Source organism: Ceratosolen solmsi, unplaced genomic scaffold, assembly GCF_000503995.2.
Source record: "Ceratosolen solmsi marchali unplaced genomic scaffold, CerSol_1.0 scaffold7, whole genome shotgun sequence".
NCBI lineage: Eukaryota > Metazoa > Arthropoda > Insecta > Hymenoptera > Agaonidae > Ceratosolen > Ceratosolen solmsi.
The window spans coordinates 1,324,352-1,346,839 of record NW_011948413.1 but is presented as its reverse complement, the minus strand read 5'-3'; the positions used below and the strand labels follow the sequence as shown (position 1 = coordinate 1,346,839).

The 22,488-nt window shown below is 22.8% G+C and overlaps 4 protein-coding genes and 1 long non-coding RNA gene across 8 annotated transcripts; 2 read left to right on the top strand and 3 right to left on the bottom strand.

Annotated features, from left to right (window-relative positions):
- Window position 1: 1 nt before the first annotated feature.
- Window positions 2-3,231, bottom strand: LOC105367242 (uncharacterized). Its single transcript, XM_011505883.1, has 4 exons — window positions 3,131-3,231; window positions 2,796-2,877; window positions 305-464; window positions 2-216 (listed from the first exon to the last, which is right to left on the bottom strand). Exons 2-4 carry the CDS (start codon window positions 2,872-2,874, stop codon window positions 24-26), a joined length of 432 nt encoding a protein of 143 aa, XP_011504185.1. The 5' UTR covers window positions 2,875-2,877; window positions 3,131-3,231; the 3' UTR covers window positions 2-23.
- A 2,839-nt stretch (window positions 3,232-6,070) lies between these two features.
- On the bottom strand, window positions 6,071-7,406 carry LOC105367241 (MKI67 FHA domain-interacting nucleolar phosphoprotein). The gene is made up of 4 exons (XM_011505882.1): window positions 7,215-7,406; window positions 6,829-7,026; window positions 6,493-6,601; window positions 6,071-6,337 (listed from the first exon to the last, which is right to left on the bottom strand). The coding sequence occupies exons 1-4, from the start codon at window positions 7,290-7,292 to the stop codon at window positions 6,096-6,098; spliced, it is 627 nt and encodes a 208-aa protein (XP_011504184.1). The 5' UTR covers window positions 7,293-7,406; the 3' UTR covers window positions 6,071-6,095.
- Window positions 7,407-13,662: 6,256 nt separating this feature from the next.
- Trs33 (trafficking protein particle complex subunit Trs33) lies at window positions 13,663-14,343 on the top strand. 2 transcript variants are annotated; one of them, XM_011505880.1, is made up of 2 exons: window positions 13,663-13,813; window positions 13,887-14,343. In XM_011505880.1, the coding sequence occupies exons 1-2, from the start codon at window positions 13,685-13,687 to the stop codon at window positions 14,286-14,288; spliced, it is 531 nt and encodes a 176-aa protein (XP_011504182.1). In that variant the 5' UTR covers window positions 13,663-13,684; the 3' UTR covers window positions 14,289-14,343. The 2 variants fall into 2 exon arrangements, with proteins under 2 accessions (XP_011504182.1, XP_011504183.1); XM_011505881.1 differs by having other exon boundaries at window positions 13,709-13,790.
- Window positions 14,344-14,564: 221 nt separating this feature from the next.
- Window positions 14,565-17,873, bottom strand: Cbs (cystathionine beta-synthase). Of its 3 annotated transcripts, none has more exons than XM_011505878.1 (6): window positions 17,673-17,749; window positions 16,636-16,863; window positions 15,792-16,323; window positions 15,447-15,700; window positions 15,098-15,368; window positions 14,565-15,025 (listed from the first exon to the last, which is right to left on the bottom strand). In XM_011505878.1, exons 3-6 carry the CDS (start codon window positions 16,263-16,265, stop codon window positions 14,612-14,614), a joined length of 1,413 nt encoding a protein of 470 aa, XP_011504180.1. In that variant the 5' UTR covers window positions 16,266-16,323; window positions 16,636-16,863; window positions 17,673-17,749; the 3' UTR covers window positions 14,565-14,611. The 3 variants fall into 3 exon arrangements, with proteins under 3 accessions (XP_011504180.1, XP_011504178.1, XP_011504179.1); XM_011505877.1 differs by lacking the exon at window positions 16,636-16,863 and having other exon boundaries at window positions 14,567-15,025; window positions 15,792-16,141; window positions 16,214-16,323; window positions 17,673-17,873; XM_011505876.1 differs by lacking the exon at window positions 16,636-16,863 and having other exon boundaries at window positions 17,673-17,873.
- On the top strand, window positions 17,188-17,677 carry LOC105367238 (uncharacterized). The gene is made up of 3 exons (XR_913049.1): window positions 17,188-17,269; window positions 17,344-17,392; window positions 17,493-17,677. It is a non-coding gene; the product is annotated as an uncharacterized LOC105367238 (long non-coding RNA).
- Window positions 17,874-22,488: the final 4,615 nt, after the last annotated feature.

Sequence of the window (22,488 nt, the reverse complement as noted above, 5' to 3'; positions counted from 1 at the left end):
TATAAAATACAATAGTTTACTTACTATAGGTCGCCTGATCCGTAGACGAGAATTTTGTCAAGTGCGTGTCCTTGCACATCATAAGCAGTCTTCCCCTTAACATTAGGCCATAAGAAATCAACCGTAATATTCCATTTAGCTATTTTAAAATCTGCATTTCGTACAATGTAAGTGGACAAACCGTCAAAGTTGAAATTTGCTACCGCTATAGTGCCGCTAGAAATATAAAAGTTCAATATTAGTTTTATATCTTATAAAAAATAAATTTAAATTAATGTTTAACATAAATGAATTTTATACTAACGTAAATATATTATTTACAGCGTTGATTTCTTTGTGAGCTAAATAAAATGGATCCAATATAGGAATTCCAATAGTAGCATTTCCTGATTTTATAATTTCTTTTAAATTTTCAAGTGCCTTCTTGAATTTATCACTAATAGACCGTATTGCAAGATCAGTAACTACGTTAACCAACAAAGGAAAATATTAACATTTTTACTATACTATATGTATGTTTCTAATATGTATATATATATATTTATTTTTATTAATAAATGATTTATCGTTTATTATTATTGACCATTATAAATTATGTATTATATTATTATATATTATATTATATATATATTATATATATTATATATATTATTATATATTATATATTATATATTATATTATATTATTATTTTTAAAATATTAAAATACCTCCTTTAAATATATATGAAAATCATATTAGTTATAATTCTTTAAACAGAAAAAATTTATTTACGATAAGTAAAATTCATCCTGAATATTTTTTTAATTTTATATATAGTATTTAATATATTTAATATATAAAATTTAAGATATAGTATTTTATAATTATATAAATTACTATTTTTATAGTTATCGCTAATTTGATAAAAACAGATAATTTTAAAATATTTAGCTATAAAAATTAATATAAATTTTTTTATATTTTCAATACTATTATATTTTACATAGATTTTACAGTTAATAATACAATAGAATTTATATTTTTATAAATTCTAACCTTGAAATTATTAACTGTATTCAAAACTGCAATTTTTTAAATAAAGCCATCTACTTTAATTTAAAATACTTGTAATAGATAAAATATTTATAGAAAAATATTTCAATTCAATATTCCATTCAATTCTTATAAAATTATCTTAAACTGATCATAGTTACTCTCATATATTATTTATAAATAACTTATGAAAACTTAGTATTTGCTAATACTTTTTTTATAGATATTAATTTTTTAAATATTTTTTAAAAATTTTCTGACAGATATTAATGTTAGAATTGCTATCCATTAATATGAACTGTTAGTTAATTTTTATATTAAATTTTTACTCTACTTTACAATTATTATTTAAATTATCTCGTCCTATTTTTTCGAAATTTTGATTTAAATTTTACTTAATAATTATTAATCTTAAATTAATATTTTTATTGCTCTTAAATTTTATTTGTACCAATATTAATGCTTTTGCTTTTTTACAAAACTGTATTTTAATAAATATATTTTAAAAAATAATAATTACAATTATTAGTAAAAAATATAATTAGTATTACTTTTCATTATTAAATTTTCAATTTTTAAAAATTTATTATTTATTTTCTTTAAACACTCGCTATAAAGTTACAGTGTTAATATTTTATTAGAAGACAAAACTATCTCTTATAACCTAATAACTTCATAATTAAAATGTTTTTCTGAAATAGTGATAACAAATGAAAGAAAATTAATTTTCTTAATCTTGAACATCTTGAAACCAATAACTAAAAAAATAGTTGTGAACAAATAAAACTAATTAATTTTTTAAGTTTCTTTTTTACTATTTAAGAAATCTTATTTTTATTTGAAAGAGATTTTTTTATAAATCATTCGACTCACGTATTTTAATTAATTGTATCAAAAGATGTTAGAATAAATTCACTTTTAATTAAATTTTTTATTTTAATTTAAAAGCTTTTCTAAATTCCTAGCATGAAGTATAATGCAGATAATTTAGTACTATAAATATACAGTGAAAGTGGGACTACAATAAACAAATTAAGTGTATTACAAAAGTATTTTACATTTATCTATAATTAAATAAATATTTATATACTACATCGTATATTTTAATTATTGTAAAGAATAAATATTATTATACTGAAACTATAAATTTATTATTAATTATAAAATATAAACTTAAAATAATGTATCTATCAGTTATTTGTATAAAAAAATTTAAATTAATTTCAAATGTATTTTAAAAATGATTGGCTTTATATGAAATATGTACATAATTGCATTATTATATAATTTCAGTAATTCATCTTTTTATCGGATTCGGTAAGTTTCAAATGCACAATACCACTTATGATTACGTAATTAAAAAATTTATTGTAACCGAAAGAATATGGCAGATGAAATGTATGAAATTATTCAACGATTTACAATGAAACTAGGCAGTTTCACTTTAAGCATGAATTTATTATGCAATATTTAGGAAAATCTTGAACATGTTATAAGTATAGCGAGTAGATAGTATCTAATATTTGAAGCTGAGTGACAAAAAAGCTTGCTATTTTAAAGCCATACTAGTAGTGCCAACATCTTTTTGCAGTTCTTTAGTCAATGTGGGCCGTTTCGACCGTTGGAATGCATTCCCTTTTCTTAATAAAACAAAAGTGCAACGATGCCTTGAATCTCCAAAATAGTTTTAGATACGAAGATAAAATAACTTTGAAAGTTTCCTTTACGTGAAAATTATGCTTTTCGTTGCAAAAATTTTTACCTCGAAAATCATCCAAATACGCCGCATAAGTCAGTTCACAGACTACTGCCGATAAGAATAAAAACACCACTATCTTCATTATCTAAAAATAAAAAATAATGTAAAATAATTCTGCGTATATCCAAACTTATGAAGTATTTAATTGGTTTTAAATAAATATTTAAGTTTATATTTTGATTAGTTTATTTATTTTAATATGAAAATAGCTATTAATTATAACATAATATTAAACCACAATTATTAGTTTAGACATAATAATGTTTTGAATTTAAAATTATTTTTACAGTAGAAATTTTGATAATTTATTTTATTTATAAATTCAGTTTCATAAATACCTTAGTTCAAATGAATCGAAATAAAATAACAGGTTGAATCTTTAAAAACGAAATGATCCAAATTATAAAAGCGTATCTTAAATCTAATACTAATAAATACTTTTACATTTCCGATTACAAATATTAATCTTATCGCCATATACCTTACTTGAAATATTTCGATAATACTGATTACAACATTTAAATTAATTTTAGAGCCATAATCTTGAATTTGTATGGAATATATACAAATATTGCTGTAATACCAATATATTTTTATCCATTTGATTCACTTCCAAAAACTAAAAAGAACATATTGCTGAAACTAACATTTATTAATAAATATCTATATTTTTAATAGTATTAAAAAAAAAATTAATAAATTTTTATAATTTTTAGTTATTTTTTTATAATTGCAAATGTGTATATATAAACTGTACAGAATTAATAAAATATTTATAATATGCTACTAACAACATGAAATAAATTAACATTGTTATCTTGTTTACTAAAATAGCTGTGAATATTGTAATTAATAAAATTAATTTAAAGTTGTATTAACATTTTCATATATAATTTCAAATAAATAAATATTAAATAATATAATATAAAAAAAATGCTACGTGATATGTTATCAAGAAAATCTTATATTTTATATTAAATTAATCGTTATTATATTGTTTGTAATTTAATAAATATCTGTATGTATGTGTCATATGTACGTTTTATATTAAATAAATATCATTATACTATTATTCATAGTACATCTCATTCTTTAAATCAAATTTCATTACAATAAAATATCTAGATAAGAATATTTACGTAAATGTTTCAAGATGATCACATAAATACCAAAGTATACGTTGATGTAGATATATAATAAAATCCAAATTAATGTATTAATATCAATTAAATAAGAAAGAAAAATTAATAACTGGACATAAATAGTATTTATTCTTCAATTGCCAAACTTATTTTATTTTTATTACGCAAAATAATATTATTGTACATTCTTATTATTATTATTATTTTCTAATTATTATTATAAATGGTTATAACTTAATTGCAATTTATTTCATATCAATTACTGATTACATAATTCAGTTTATATATACATAGAATTTTCGTAAGACTTATTTAAGAAATATTGTATTTATGAATTACTAATTCAGACTAGATGCAAATATTATTCATTTATTATAAAATATTAACTCTAGAAAAACAATGTCAACGGTTAGAAAAACAAGTTTATCGATAGTTGAATTTGGATTACAACGGATCAATGAATATTTTTATTTTAAATAAATGGTTACTAATAAATTATATATAGTTATTATAAATGGTTAATATAAATAATAATAAATAGTTAATGTATAAATCATAAAAGACGATTGGATGAAATGTAGAAAAAATTTGAATAAATAGTTCGTAAATTCTTACCAAATATAGCAAAGTTCATACTTTTCAGTCATCTAAGTATGAAGTCACTATCAATTTAAAATTTAGAAAGTGCTTAATCTAATTGTACATTAATGAAACCAATATATCAATTTGCGTATAATAATTATATTACAAAATGAATGTGTTGTAAGTACATAAAAATTATAATTTGATCGTTCACGAAATGAAAAATTTATTGTTTATAACGAACACAATATTTTGAAACATGTAACATTCCAAATAATGCAAATTATAAATTTGAAGTTTAACTAGGAATTATAATCAATTAAAAAATTATTAATAACTATTATACATCTAAAACAAGAATATACTTACATAACAAAACTTAATTAGTTTAAAGTAATTAATAATTCAGAAAATAATACTAAATAATTTACAGGAAAGTTGATTAAAATTAAGTATCAATAATTTTAATAAAAGTATTAAAAAGTAAACAATAAACAAAAATTATACTCACCTTATTATAATACACTTAATACGTACTTTAATGTTTTGAAAATGAAATTACATATTACATGTAATATTAAATATATGTAATTTTGTCCTGAATTAAATCAACATATTGCATATATAAAATTTTTTTTTAATTTTACCTTTTATTCTATATTAAGAAAATAAATATTAATTTATGTTACCAATAGTATTTTAGATAAAATTTATTTTATTCATAAAAAAAGTTATCTTTTCATATTTTTAAACATTCATTTATTATTAAAAAGCAATATTTTTAATATTGTCTAATTAAGTATAATTAAACAGCAAGGTGTAAGTTCTTCAATACAATATCTATTTCATCCTTATTTATTGTTAATACACTACAAGTAATAAATTATTAACGGTATTCATAGATTTATTATTAAAAGCTCTTAATATCATTACTAACAATATCATAATAAATCAACATGTTCAATGCATTTTAAGTCATTTGTAAAATTAGAATAATAGACAAGATTGGAAAAAAAAACTAAATATTTTCAATATCTATCTTTCTATATTATGCAATATCTATCGATTATTTATCAGTATCATTAACATATTGTTAATTACTTGCTTATAATTTGTATTATAGTTTATCCTTATTCAAATTCTTATATATTAATTTTGTATAAAATTGTTTGAAATTGTTCGATTATATTTTTATATCACGTAAATAAAATATAATTTATTTGATGGATTTGATTGAATAAAATTATATACAATTTAATATTACTATTTTTATAGATTCTGCACCTCTTGATAAATAATTTAATAAATATAAAACAAGTACAAAATATTTTATTAAATAATAACAATATTTTTAATGTTTTAATCATTTTTAATTAACAAATTATTTTCCTTTCTACAAAGTGTACAATTCATATATACATCATTTTAATTAAAAAAAGCTATTACTGATGTATTGATAAAATAGTAAATGAAATTACATTAAACGTTTCTTTATAAGCATATATTTTGAAAAATTTTATTTAATAAACAAATAAAATTATAATAAAAATTTAGTAAATACATGTATATTTAGTCCATATTATTTAGGTACATCGGCTAGTTTAAATTTTATGTTTATACCTGAACTTTTTAATTTTTCTTCTAAAGCAGAAATCTGTCTTAACGACCTTCTAACATTTTTATAGTAATTAATTTCTGATACTGGACTTTCATTCTTCTTTAATTCTTTCATCCTATTTAATATTCTTGGATAATTCTTAGAACTCCAAGGTTTATGTGAAAAGAATCCCCAATGCTGTTTTTCAGGTGGAATATAAGTGGCTATAACATAAATACAATTATAATAAAAATAATTAGAATACGAATACTATAATCTATTTTTAATGCTAATATTTAATTTTATTTTTACTTTAATGCTAAAATTTTTAGTAATGATATCTTATAATCTTTAAATATTTTATATGAAAAATAATTACTTGTTAACAGTCTACCGCACATTAAATAATTATGCATTGTTTTAGCAGCTACTTTAGCTACTTCTGGATGTCTGAATTCTATGTATCCATATCCACGACTTTTTCCAGTCTAAAAATTAATTGCAAACCAAGTTTAATAATTTAGAAGCGCTTACAAGCAAATATAACTTTTACTTACCGAAAAAATTCTTAATTAGAAAATAAAAAATTATATACACATGTATTATAAAATTAAAAGAATAGTTCAGAATTATAATTAAGACATAAAACAGGTTATTTGTAAGCAAATTATATGTTAAAACATTGATATATACTGTTTTCTTTTTAAAGACTTACTTTTTTTGATCGTACCACTCTCACTCTGGTGACCGTTCCAAATTGTTCAAAATATTCTTTCATTTCATCTTCAAAAAATCCATAAGGAATGTGTCCAATATATACGACACCTCGTGACGATTTATACCCATTTGATTCTTCAACTTTCGTTTTAGGTTTCTCTAAAACTTGTTTCTTAACAGCTCCTTTATCTTTTTTCTACAATATAAAAGTAAAACTGAACTTCAAAATATAAATGTTTTTAAAAAATAATTTAATTTCCAAAACAACATTATTATATCTGTGTAATAAAAACGAGATAAAATAAATGTCACGTTTTTATTATTAAAAAGTGAACTTGAGGTTTATATATATACATATAGGTTATATTAAATACAGTAGCGTACTTTAATAATTTGTTTCACATTTGTAACTGCCTTGCTCAACGCAGATGATCGTGAAGATTTTACTTTCTTAATTTTCATCTTTTACTATATAGTTACCACAAAATACATTAAGAAAAAATAATATTTAAAAATCCACAAGAACAAATAATAATATAGATTCAAATGAAAACTTAAACATCCAGCACAGGAAGGTGCCGATGAAAATAATAATAATATTTTTAACGCATGCGCAAAATAGTGTATACCTGACTATATATAATTAATCATAGGAACAGTCTAATAATACACGGAGAAGCAACTACATTTTTAAGGGAATACAAAACTAAACACTATTTTATTTTAAGATTAATCAATTTAATAAAAACTTATATAAACTTATCAGAGTTTTTAATAAGAACATGCATGTTGTTTATATCAAATTGTACTTTTAAAATTTTTTCAAATATTCATTGCATTCTGCTTGGAATACATTTTCCTTATAAAAAAATCCTATCATAATTGCGTACTTTTATTCTTCCTCAAAATTGAATAAAATAATTAATACTTATTTCGAAGCATTGGCAATTATAAATTATAAAGAAAACTTATTTGAAATCAATTTTTTATTAACAATTGCATATTCTTGAACAAAATTTTAATTCTTTATTTGTTTAAATATAAGTACAAAATTATTACGATGTTAATAAATAATAAAACTTACAATGTTCAGCAGTAAAAAATGAAAATGTATAAAAATAAAATCTAGACGGAAAATACGTATAACAATAGTCCATGAGTTTAATGTAAAAAGAAAAATTATAAATTATGGTGAAGTAAAGTCAAGAGCAATATAAAAATATATAAAAATATATATAAATGTGAATAAATATTATAAATATTTTTAAAAAGAATTAATTGATTTTGTATTTTTATTTTAAATATTAACTTATTTATTAACAAACTATAAAAAATTCAGAATAATAAAAATAATGAAACAATATTTTATATTTTTAAAATATCTATCAATTGGTGTTAATCTATAATAACACATTATTAGTTTAACTCTTTTTGATTTTATTTATTTGAATATAAATTAATATTTTAAAAAGTACATAATTGGTTTCATAATAATAAACATTTATAAATAAAATTTAAATCTATAATTATGCATGGTTGTTCGTTATCTGTTTAAAGAAATATGCAAATAAATGTTAATATATAAACGATATTAATATCAATAAATCGCTTATAAACTTCTATACAATAAATTTTGTTAGCTAAATTGTACTAATATTTAGTTTAAATAGTATTTTATTTAATAAACGTCTGAGTAAATTCAGTAATCTGTGAATATTTTGTGTCAGTAAATATCATGTTCAGATCATTTTTAATGTAATTAATATTATAATGGAACAATTTTGAAAATCATAAAATAATGGCTGTGATTTAAATAGACAAATATTTTGGTCGTATAAAGAATATAATATGTTATTTTTACTTATAGAATTATTCGTACAACCTAGTAACCGCTCTAATTTATATGATATTATTAATAGGTTTATCATTTATTACTGAGAAATGATAGATATTAAAAAACTATTATTTTTATCATTCAATTATTTAAAAATTTTCCAACTAGGTTTATTTGAAAGTGTCCTTTAAAAGAAATTCCTTTAATATATATTTTAAATTTTATTATTTTGCTTGATAATGTAAAAATGAAACATATTTAGTAAATAATAATATATTAATGTTAATTTAATAAATATTAGTTAATGTAATAAATAGTAATTAATATATTAATGTTAATTATAAATTCTTAATTTTCATGATAGCAGAAATAATTATTGAGAACTAAATAAAAAATTGTAATTAGGAAATGAAACAAGATAGTAATTTCTGTTACTATTACATTTCGAATTATTTGATAAAATCTAATAAAATAACTGTCAAAATTGTGTTGTAACTTCTTGTACTTAATCATAGTGTTCTAATGAAAATATAAATATTTTGAATTCAGTATTCTTGCTTAAAAATGTTTAATAAAATAAAAAGTACTTTCTTGAAATTATTTTGGACAGTAATAAATATAAATTAATATTGAAGATTAGAATTGATATTTAATATTCAATAAGTAATTGTGATATTTGTTGACTTTTACAAACACGTAGATTTTATGCAAGACTTTTCTTCATCTCTATGAAGAGTCAGGGTAGTTGAAAAGATCCCTCTAAAAAATTGTTTATACTAAAAAAGGCAGATTGTTTTGTATTAAATATGTCAATATTGTTGTTCATGAATCAAATATAACCAACTACGCTTTTATCATCCTGGTTAAAATCAAAGTACATGAAATTTTATTTAAAAATAAAAATTTATAATAAATATAATAAAACATAAAATAATAAATATTTTTATTATTAATTGTAGTTTTTGTATTCTGGTTTAAAAAAATTGAATTTAGTAAAGTAATAGAAAATTAATGAAAATAATAAAGTTTTTAATGATTATTGTTTCTTATAGTTTCTAACAGCATTTTATAATGCATATAGGCTAATTTTTATATTCTGTCCATCATTATTTGATAATATATTTTATAGAAAATCGAACTATTATTTTTCTTAGAGTATTATTAAAATTTTGAAAGTAAATTTTGAAAATAAAATTTACTTTCCAAGTATTTTTAAAAATTTATTTTAATTTCATGTTAATTTGATTCAATAAAAATTTATATTTATGTTACAGATTTAATATCAGATAATATTTAACACAATTTAAGAACAGATTTAATCGCGCTATCAATTTTATTAAAACTTGTTAATTTAATAAATAATTAATAATTAATTTGTACATACATTTATTTTAACATTCTATAATATGATTATTTAATAAATTCAATTAACATGACGTGAATAAACAATTAGCATAAAATTTTATTCTATGCTGCACATATTACATTATAATTCAGTAAATTGTTTGTAACACATAATAAAAAACTGAAATTTATATTATTTCTTTTTAATTTCAAAATATTTGAAAAAAAATTACATGTAATGTTAAATTTTAGTAATTGTTTGAAAATACATGGAATATTAGGAATTATTTTTTAAAAATGAAGAATTTAAGTTTGACGTTTTTTGATTCGTTTGAAATTCATAATATACTTCTTTTCTAAATTAATTTTTATATATAGATCACCAAAAATATCACATAATCCGCAGGTTGATTAAATCTATAAACACAAATAAATTATATCTATTTCTTTATTATAGTGAGATTATAGCTTTTATAATTTAAATCACTGATTAGTACTTAAACAAATGTTATATTTACATGCCTTTGCTTTCAATTAAATTTATAATAATTTATTTATTATATAACAGTACAATCAATTTTCGATTATTAGTATTCTAACTATTCCAAATATGTTTATTTTAACACTAAAATAAACGATGTACTTGAATTGCTTATGTAATAATATAATCATATCTTTCAAATTTAGTGGATACAATTACACTCTAAGAAATCTTAAAATTGTCAACTATTAAATTGAAGGAAATAAATTTATGACAAAAGGTTTATTTACTTAGTCCAATTGAATAGAAAAATTCATTTATTAGCCTAAAATTTTTTATTTTTAAAATTATAATATGTTATTAAATGATTTTTATCTATCAATATATTTTATATCATATTTCGCTTACAATACAACGAAATATTGCACATTAAATTATTTTTTTATTATTGTCTGTCGTATTATCTGTACTATTTTCATTGCTTAGATATACAAAATTATATGTTCTAATCATTTCGTACAAATAATTACAATAAGGTACATTTATTAACTATATATAATAACTAGAATAAGATATTCCAATCTCTTCGGATTAATTATATTAAGAATTTGAGCTAATAGCAAGAAGTCAATACCTTATTATACTAAAATATACTAGAATTACTGGCTTGCAGATAACTTAAACTTACATTTACTATGTAAAAAACATCATTTTCTCACAACTATTAAACTTTCGAAATGTGTACAATATTTTCAATGACTAATATCGTAATTGAGATCATAACACTTTTTATAAAAAATGGATTAATGTATTAATTAACCAGTAGTTATGTGAACGACTTCAGCATACTATCAGAAAACAAACCTGATAAACGGATTTAGGAATTAAGAAGACCTTACGGCTTCGTTTACAAGATATAGACAGACAAGTCCAATGAGACATATTCTTGTCAAACGTGTTCTTTAACAGTTACAGACGGAAAAACGTAACTACTGACTATTCGCTGAGTAAGTTATTACTCGATCGCATCATTACCTGACTGGTTCAGAGCTTCAGCCTGGACTCTGCGTGAACAATAACATTTTAAGTTAATTTAAGTGGATTTGAGTAATAAAAATGCATATCAGATCTAATAAATTCTGCATCTCTAATTTAATTATTTCTTCCGCTCAACAAATACCATTCTTTCGACAAATGCTTCTTTTTCAACATAATCAAATCACTAAATGATGAAAGCTATATCAAAAATTGTTGATAATGCTGTTGCAAAATTAATTATCTTATTTTCATGAAATAGATAAATACAAAAAACAATAGAAAAAATTCACAAAGAGTGCTACATTTTACACAATTAACTGTAATATATGTATATATAAATATATATATTTTATATAAATATATATATTTATATAGCATATATATTAGCACTTCAAACTAATTCGTTAACAATATTTTGTTATAATTGATAATTAATAAAATGAAGTATTTACTAAAATAGCGAAATTAAAAAAAAAACATTGTATCTTAACAAACATTATGTATTTAAATTAAATTTATAATGCTAATTTTCTACGTAATAATTTTAAATAAATATCATTCCTTGTTTGAAACAAATAAAAGTACCTTACTATTTATTAAATATAAAACTATAAAAATATGTTATTTAATTTACTTTATTTGATTATTATCAACTTAAGCATAAATCAATATGTGAAATTATTGTGAAAAGTGATTATAAAAATGATTATACCGCAGTTAATTATCCATAAGAGAAAATATATTTTTTTAACATTATTAAGGAAGGGCATTAGCATTTTTTTAGTATAGTTAGGTAACATTTTTATGATCTATTTTATACGTTTGTATTTTACTATCGTATGGTATTTGTTAAAAATTTGATATTCATATTATAATAGATCTTTATTCATGCAGTAATGCAGCAATAAATAAACAAAGTATAGCTATAATTTTTAAAATTTTTTCATAAATTTCATTTCATTTAATCCAAATAAATAGTTACACCACTGATAGTTTTTCGTGATAATTATTTCTTAAAATACTTTTATAAATAGTTTGGTTTTTTATTTCATACGCACATTATTATTCTACGCGATTTTATTTTTCATAATTACAATCATCTATTTATCAAATTTATAAAACGATTCTAATATTAATGCAAAACAACGTATTGCTACAATTATTTTACATCTTTAAGTATTCAAAAGAATTAACAATACATTTTAATACCAAATATAAAAAAAATTGTATTTATACTATTTATATCGTATTACTATTGATTGCATTTGTAATATATATTGTATGTATTATTATTGTTTTATAAAAATATAACAATATTAATATTTTTTAACAATTGGTAGCAAACAAATAAATTTAATTAAACAAATAATAACGTGATAACACAGATGCGTGTCACTGAGACATTATCATGTTTGTCAACAGATAAAAAATATTACATGAGATATATGTAACGTACCATGTATGACCCAAAAAAGAAACTATGCCTTCTTCTTGCATCTGGAATTGAATTCAAAACATTTTTGTTCTTTTAACTGCGCACAATATAAACATCCAGTTCTACAGAATTTCTTAATAAAAAATGATAGTTGGACATGAGTTTTTGAATAAATATATATTTTTATTATTATTAAATTTACTAGAATCCAAAATAATGCATTTTTAATTTATAAAGATAAAATATATAAATATACAACTAATCAATATAATTGAAAATATTTGTGTGTGTGTGTTCAATTGAATATTTGATAATACCCGCCACTCCCTTAGCCAATAGGCTGGAAGTACAAATATTGAAAAATAAGATAATTTCTATATATATATATTTTTTTCTGTTCTTTCAATAATTAAATAATATTTATAGGTTTATTCAAATTTACTCACTTAATTTGTATTTTCCTATTATTATCTATATTCCCATACACAATTCAATTGATTCCTAGTTTAAATCTTGTCATTGCATTCTAGTGCCTTTTTTATCTTCGGTATTATATTTTTACCAATCAGCATCCAATCTGTATCATAAAAATTATTCCATAAATAGGTTAAATGAAGCTTCCACAGTAATTTTATAAAAAAATGTTAGTCAACATTATTAATTAAGAAATACGAATTTAATAATAGTGAATGTGTTAATTGTTAAAAAATTTCTTACTCAATATGAAACATCAGTTTTCTGATACTAAACCTAATCTAAATATAAAAACAGAAGCTGATGAATGTCTTTTTGAATATCTTCATGGAGAGATGGTTAATTATATTGTTGGTAAATCATTAGAAGATACAAATGTAGAACTCTTTATTCTTTATATGTAAAATACTGTATAAAATATATATTACTAACAAAATGATATAATTACAGGATATAGAAGAAGATCTATCACGTCTTGAATGGATGGGCTTCAGTGTCGGATATCGTATCATTGAAAGATTAACTAGAGAATGGCCAAGGTTCAAAGATGAATTGGATATTATAAAATTTATATGTACAGATTTTTGGACTAGTCTCTATCACAAACAAATTGATAATTTGCGTACAAACCATCATGGAGTTTACGTATTACACGATAATGAATTTTGTTTATTGGCCAAGATTGGTAAAAGTGGAAGTAAGCAATATTTAAGAGAGAGTCCAAGGTTATTGGCATTTACATGTGGACTTTTAAGAGGAAGCTTAGCAAATCTTGGTATTGTATGTACCGTTAAGGCAGAAGTTTCTGCTTTACCAAGTTGCAAATTTAATGTTGAAGTACAGAGGATTTAAATTAATTTTATTAAACATATTAAGGATTATTTATTATCTTGTAAGTCAATTCTAATACCTTAACAAATTTTTCTTTTACAAATTTACTTAAAAAATTTTGTTTTATTTTTAATAAAAATAACATTGTAAAATTTAGATATTAGTATAAAAGCAAATTTTTATTTAAAAATTTTTTCATTACAAATTTGTTGATATTATCAAAAGATAAATGTATATAATATCAATGTAAAAAGTGTAAAACGAAAATTGTGTAACAATTTTTGATGAATGAATTACATCGTTATGAATCATTACATATTCATATATAAGGCATACAAGTTTTATTAATGACTGATAAAATTTAAAAAATCAATTTGTGTTAAAATTCCTTTAACTGTATTATTACTCTGCTCATCAATAACAACAACATATGCATCTTTCTGAAGAATTAGAGATAATTCTCCAAGTGATGTTTTTAAATTAATTTTCTTAAACTGCTTTTTAAGTATCTTTTCTACTAAGTCTGTCTGTTTTATTTCTCCAGAAATTATACTATTAAAAAGTTTTTCTGCGGTAATAAAACCTTTAATATTTTCTTTATCACCCACTGGTATTTCATGAAAATTTTCATTTTTTAGTAATATCACTGCTTCTTTACACGTAGAATTACTTGGCAGTATAAACAATTCATTCAAAGATATTGAATGTACTGTTAAGTCCCACCACCATTCATTGCCTTTTATTAATTGTGGTAGATTCTAAAATATTAACAATACAAAAATTTATTTTATTATACACAAGATATTCAAGTATATTATGCAACTACTTACCAAAAAATTTCTAGATTCCATCCATGCATCAGAAATAAACTTTGTCATGTAATTACGAATTCCATCTGGTAAAATTATTACAACACGTTGATCTTGTGAAAGATTTTTAGCAATTTTTAAAGCTGCTAATAGGGCAGATCCACTGCTCCCACCACACAAAAGTCCTTCATCTCTGATAAGTTTTCTAGATGCGTGAAAAGATTCTCCATCTGTTGTTTTAATCCATTTGTCTATAACTTTTCGATCCAAAACAGTAGGAATAAAGTCATAGCTACATTCATATTATACTTATTTAGTTAATAATTTATTAGTAATTAATATGTAACTATTCATTAAAAATTTATTATACCCTATGCCTTCAACATCATAATATTGTAATGGGCTATTGTTTAATTCTGGTGGTTCAGCAAGTATACTTCCTTCAGGGTCAACAGCAATTATTTTAATATTTGGTGATAATTCTTTAAGTTTACGACCAATTCCACTAATGGTTCCTCCAGTTCCTGCACCAGCAACTAAATAATCAATTTTTCCTTCACATTGCTCCCAAATTTCAACTGCTGTCTGATCATAATGAGCTAAAGGATTTCCTGTATTGGTATACTAATCAACAGAAGATTATAGAATAATATTGAAATAATAATATAATTATTCTACAAAAAAAAAAATTCATATTTAATATTTTATTATTTACTTGATCCAAAATAACACTATCAGGAATATCTTTTTGTAATTTTTGAGAAGTTGCAATATGACCCTCTGGACTATTCCAAGCAGCTTCTGTAGGTGTACGTACAATTTCTGCACCTAAAGAACGAAGGGTATAAACTTTTTCATTAGACATCTTTTCAGGCATCACTATAATGCACTTATATCCTTTAACAGCTGCTGCCATTGCCAATCCAATTCCAGTATTTCCACTGGTTGGTTCAATAATTGTACATCCTGGTTTTAGAAGACCTTTTTCTTCAGCATCTTGTATCATTCTAAAAGCAATTCTGTCTTTAACCGAACCACCAGGGTTCATGTATTCACATTTTGCAACTGGAATAATGTTTATAATTAAATTCATGTCAAAATTTCCAACAAGAAAATACTTAGTAAAATTACACTTACATATTTCACATTTAATTCCAAAAGACTTTGGAATATTATTGAGTCTAACCATTGGTGTTTGCCCAATGGCATGGAGAATGTCTGGTAATACCTTTTTTCGATCATTTAGCCTGCAATAGATAATCATGGTACTTTATAAACAATAATTATAAAAACAATGTGCAATGTTAAAAATTTAATTCGTAAATAAGTAAATAGCAACGAAGTTTATTTTTAAATAGATTGTCAAATATTGTGTAAAATTTTGGAAAAACAAATTATAGGTAAATGGGTTAAAACTATTTAAAATAATATTATATTATTTTTTAATTAATTAAAATTTTTATACATATTATTTAAAATCTTTTGTAAAATGAAGGAAATTAAAAGGAAAATAAATTATTAATTGCTAATATAATGAATCATGTGATCACACAACCTACTTTGTGAGCTGAATTTCAAACGGCTCATCGCTTAATACTTGTCAAGGGCATTGTTTGCATGAAAGAAAAGTTCATCAGTAAAAAATCTGGGACAAAGGTTGGACATCTGTTCCTCATTAATTGTATTCGAAACTTGCGGCATGTATTATTACATCGAGGAAGCGAATGGTAAATCGACTCTGCGCACTGTGAGTACTGCAAATGTATCCGCTTCGCACCGAACATTTCCTGAATAGACGCCAAAATTTAGATGCCAATGGCCACATCTCGTGCAGTTTGAACTTTTATTTATCATTATTTTATGATTCTCATAGTTTATGACTCTGCCTTTGGTTACATTCATATATTTACGTACATTTAACATACATTTACTGGCACTAACATTAATATATGCTCGGCTTTGTTTCGTGATGTGCTTGCTTTTGTAAAATACAAGACTTTAAATTTATTGAGCATTATAATATAGAACTATGATGAAATTGCAGGCAAATATTTGAATTATTATTTGTTTATTGTAATGAAGTATTATTACAGAATAACTATACAATTTTAAAATAATTTGAATGTAAAATTAACCAACAGTTGAATATATTAAGCATTAAAAAACAGAGATCGAAATCGAAAAAATTAACAGGTAAGTGCACTTACGTGGCTTATTAATGACAGGCAAGAAAAAGACACTTGAAATAATTATGTAAATTTTTTCAGAAATAGTGGTAGTAAAAATTGCACTATGATTATGAAAGATTATCATTAGGTAATGTGTAATATTACGAAATGCCATATAAATTGTCGTTAAATCATAAAGATTAATTTGAACCTTTATTTAATCTTAAGTTTCAATATTTATTTTTCAGTTTAAAAAAACCAGGGGACAAAATGAATAGAGGACGAAATAGAAGCACAAGAAAGGTATCGTTATTTATTTAAAATGGGTGCATAGTGTTGTGCAAGGGATAACACATCGCATAATATATTGGCTAGTACCTTAAAAGCGAAAGAAAATAGTAAAGGAGTCTTAATGGTAAAAATCTCACTTGCTCCGATCCGTATGTGGGCTATGCAAAGCGTTTGGCTTCCACGTGCATTGACTCGGTTTGTCCGGGCGCAGCAATTCCAAATCCATTTTTCTCGTTATTTAATACACAAATTTACAACAGCGCAGTCTTCGTTAGCAATGAGTTCTAACGTTATTAACAACAGTATTGCGAAAACCCGACAATGATTTACTAACACACGCCACTTTTAACTTACTAACACTACAAGCACGTTGCTAAATTCAGCAATTGCTAAATACTACAAGCCACGGATATCAGTTGTGCGCGAGCAGGACAACATTACGGGCTATTTCACAACTATACGTCTAAGAGCAACGTTCCTCGAACGACGAATCCCATTCTTATTCGTAAATACAAATACAAATACTAATCCTAATACCTCTAGTTATTTAAGTCCCCTAGTCTTTTCCTTAAGCAATTGTCATGCAATAGGCATCGGTTAAGTTTATTCACAGAGGTTATGAAAAGAGAGTGCTCCTTCATTGGTCGAAACTTGGTTACCATAAAAAATTTAGATTGAACATTTTAACAAGAACATGTGAATGCCAGACATGTGAATCTTTCAATAGAATTAATAAGTAACATTAAAATCCTCTAAGTAAGAATTGTAGACATGCATTATCCAACTACAAACAGAACGATTTGCTCTATATTATATGGAATTAAATAATATGTATATCATTATAAGTAATTATCATCCAATGATGAATGAAGTAGAAATGAATTGATAAATATTAATGTAATTAAAGTTGTAAAATCTAGACACGTAAATTGTTTGATAGAAAGTATTAATGCATTTTCGAAAATTTATCAAGCACAATCGTTTTTATTCATAATTCTACATCTATATAACAATTATTATAAAATATAAAATAACAATGTAGATTAAAAAAATTGATTATACTATCAATGCTATAGTGATTAGGAAAATTACAATGTTTTTATTATAAAATTCGCTTGCTGCTTGGATATTTAACTCCAATTTTATAATAATTCATCTTAGTTTTTTGTACATTTAGATGAAATTCTATTTTAAAAAAATATTGAATAAGATTATATTATTGAATTTAACGAGGAAATTCAATTATTAAATCAATCATTGTTAATATTAACCTTCCTAAACATTAGTAAATATACAACAAACGTTTCATAACTAATGAATATAACTCTTTATTGTATAAATTCGTATTCGAAATTCAGTATATATTTCGCAGAAGATTATAAGTTTGTAATAAATTTGAAATAAATTCGAAATGAAAATAAAATAAATAAGCATTATCCTATTCTAATTAAATTTAAAATGTTCTAAGGAATTAATAGAGCTATACATTTAAAAGATATATAATTTTCTTGCACTAAGTAAATAATTTATCATTATATTTTAATAATATTAATTCATAATGTCGATTAATTTTATTGAAAAAAAAGACGATATTTAATTTAATGTTAAGCTTGAAAAATATAAAACTTGTTATTGAAATTATTATATGGAAATAAGGTACAGTATCAATAATTATAATTCAGGGTATATTACAATAGATTAGGAACATAAACTGATAATAAAGAATATTACTACATTTATATTTTTATCCATAATTTTGCTAAATCAGTTTTATTAAAGAAATATAATACCTTGTATGTTACTAATATATATATATCCTAAGTTTCATTGTAACCATTTTCTATATCTATGATTTTAGATTTTTGTTGAAAAAAGTTCTAGGAATATAATTACTACATAAATAATAGTAGTTATTTTAGTTTACTAGTAGTTTAATTTTACTTAATTGAAATATATATTTTCAATAATTACATTTCTTTTACTTGTAAAAACTAAATATAACTAATTCTCTGTTAATTTAAGTGGTTTTATTATTTACTACAAATTTTATATGATCATTTATCAATTAATTGTATTTGTAATTTGTACAAATTTATAATGTACATTGATGTCACTAATTAGTTAAAAATAATTATAAAATATATATTTTAAAAATATATATAACAAATGAAATAAAAGAATCAAAACCTAATATATTAGTTTTCGAAACTACCAAATCTATTTATATTTTTAAGTATCTATTTTTTTATACTAAAATATAATTTGATAACTGATGATTTAATTTTAAGTTTTATGATTTTAAGATTTATCCATTCTTTTATATTTATAAATATTTATATATATATAATTTTAAAATATTCAGAACGTAAATTCACGAACGTACATATGAATTTGCAGAACGTAAATTCATAAATATATATTTGTTACATTCAAAATTGTACTACAGGTTGTAATAAAATTTATTTTATGAATAGAGCATTTATAATAATGTTGTATTATATTTAATTGTATTCTTAAAGTTAAATGGCATATACAATTTTTGTAATTTTTCAAATTTTAATAAAAAAAACAAATAATCGTTATATTTAAATCTTTGTAAATGAAAAATTTTTATTTCCTTATTAATTATATTTATACATATGTACGTAAATTTTAATAAGTTTTAATTTTTTCGTTTTTCAAGAATCGTTTCCTTATACTTGATTCGATTCATAATTTTCAATTTTATCTTTACGCAATTATTTTATATAATCCAACTTTTTTTTTTGTCATTTTTTAAATTATCGATTTCTTACAAAATAGAATAAGGGAATAATATCATTAATATTTGAAATATTAAGGTTACTAATTTTACTTTATTATCTTTTATCATTGAAAATTATATATAAATAATCAATTAGTTATTAAAAGGTCACTTGTAAATAGTAATTACGTTTTTCATGCATAATATATTATTTTTTTATATAATTTTATATTATTTTATATATCAATAATATATATTTTTTAATTGTAATAAGATTAACATTATTATTACAAGTAATATAAAAAAATACTTCTCATGAGCTACTGTCGTATTTATTTACGTAATATTGATTTGATAAATATATTATATTTAATTTTAACAATTATATACAATAGTAAAACAAAGTTCTTTATCTATTGCATTAATTTAATCTATATAATTTAATTTATTTTGAAAGCTCAGAAATATAATAGAATTGGAAATTCTTAATATTGTAATTAATAACAATCAATGGACTATCAATATTATGTTACTAATTTTTAATGATCTTGAACTAATTATAAAGTTAGCATGGTATTTGCTCTATAAATTAATAATTAAAAGAGTACTATAGAAGAGAAAAATAATAAATTATGGTAACAAAAACGAGTATATTCATTTAATTTATAGAAATAATATGATTTATAGCTTCATTAAAATTTTTAAAAGAATTTAAAATATTCAAAATATTATAAGTATTAGAAAATTCTATTAAAAAATACCTTCATCCAACAACTTATAATATCTCTTCTGATTTAAAATTAAATTGTTGTTTTATATTTGTATGATTGACAACGGCTATTTAGTTTATAGAATAGTAATAATGATATGTTTTATATCATTTAAAACCATAAATAATTTATCATAAATACATATTATTAGAGAGAATAATATTTATAATTTCTAATAAACACCATAACAATCGAAGCTGCCATATAATTTGGTTTTTTATTAAAATAATAATAGATCATGTTATTTAATAAAAAGTACTCTTTCTTATCAAGCCAGATAATATTGAACAAATGAAAAATTCAGTCTCTTATAAATTTATTTTTAATTACATATTATAATTGGTTTTAAATCTTCATCTTTCGTGTTAAGTGTGTATAATTCTAATGAAGAATTATTGCTCGATATAATGAATCTCCATATAAGATGGTTTGTTATTTTTATTAAAGAAATATTTTTATAAATATATCTTTTAAATTATAAAAATTTTAATGCTTACAAAGAAATTTTTCATAATTATGTATACCCTTTATTTTCAACAAATTATTTTCGGAAAGCAATTGGTATTCGAAATCAGCATAACTTTAAATGACGGACGTTTTTAAATGAGAATTCCAAAAGCATTTTTGTGTAGGTAGAACTAAGTAAACTTATAGCCAACGTCCGTTGCCTACAAAATAAAAAGCTGATGTACGCATGTTAATATTACTGAAAAGAACGCTAACGTTCAAATAAGAGGATAAGCCACAATCAGCGGCAGTTTTCTTAAAGCGACTCTCACTTCGACATCGATGTAATATGCGCGTACTTCTTTCCCATCGTAATACGAGCTATTCGGACACGAACTCACACCAACTTCCCGATCAAGAGAGAGAGAGAGAGAGTGTACATAACAAGCACACGGGCAAAAGCAAACACATGCACAAAGCACAGGCATAAGAACTCGCGTGACTAATTCGCGTAAAGTCGTCAGGCCCCGGCCAAGAAAAGGCGACGAAAACAGAGGGCACGGAGAAGTCGTGGGTGTAAGTAAGCGAGCGCGAGTGCAAGTGAGAGAGGAGGAAGGAGTGAAGTGGTGGAAGCCCCTGTGGAGTTAAGACGGTGGCTCGCATGCATGCGCAGGAAAAAGGGGGCAGGTGACGCGATTGCTTGAGGGGGAGAAGGTCGCGCGCCTGCGCATTCTACGGGCGCTCCTCCGCTCGCTCCTTGGTGGCGACGGGAGCAGGAGCTCCGAGTGCACGCCGCGCGAGGAACCGCGCAGTTTCCGCGAATCGGTGCTTACGGTTGATGTGTTGAGCAGAGCGCGGAGTCGTGCACCCCGGGAACAACGATGATGCTGGCCGAAGACACTACATCTGAGCCACGTACCTCCTTATCCGCAACCTCATTGATGTCGCTGCCTACCGGCTGGGACATGTAGGCGACTAGGCCCGGACGCCCGG

Coding starts and splice junctions, on each gene's coding strand:
- LOC105367242 (XM_011505883.1), bottom strand. CDS start 2,874: ATGAAGATAGTGGTGTTTTTATTCTTATCGGCAGTAGTCTGTGAACTG. Junction 465..2,795: donor GTATTTGGATGATTTTCGAG/GTAAAAATTTTT, acceptor TGGTTAACGTAG/TTACTGATCTTGCAATACGG. Junction 217..304: donor GCTGTAAATAATATATTTAC/GTTAGTATAAAA, acceptor TTATATTTCTAG/CGGCACTATAGCGGTAGCAA.
- LOC105367241 (XM_011505882.1), bottom strand. CDS start 7,292: ATGAAAATTAAGAAAGTAAAATCTTCACGATCATCTGCGTTGAGCAAG. Junction 7,027..7,214: donor ATGTGAAACAAATTATTAAA/GTACGCTACTGT, acceptor TTTATATTGTAG/AAAAAAGATAAAGGAGCTGT. Junction 6,338..6,492: donor GTGCGGTAGACTGTTAACAA/GTAATTATTTTT, acceptor TTTATGTTATAG/CCACTTATATTCCACCTGAA.
- Trs33 (XM_011505880.1), top strand. CDS start 13,685: ATGAAACATCAGTTTTCTGATACTAAACCTAATCTAAATATAAAAACA. Junction 13,814..13,886: donor AATCATTAGAAGATACAAAT/GTAGAACTCTTT, acceptor ATATAATTACAG/GATATAGAAGAAGATCTATC.
- Cbs (XM_011505876.1), bottom strand. CDS start 17,761: ATGGATTTGGAATTGCTGCGCCCGGACAAACCGAGTCAATGCACGTGG. Junction 16,324..17,672: donor CCACATACGGATCGGAGCAA/GTGAGATTTTTA, acceptor TATCTATTGCAG/GCTAAATGATCGAAAAAAGG. Junction 15,026..15,097: donor TGGAATCTAGAAATTTTTTG/GTAAGTAGTTGC, acceptor TTAATATTTTAG/AATCTACCACAATTAATAAA.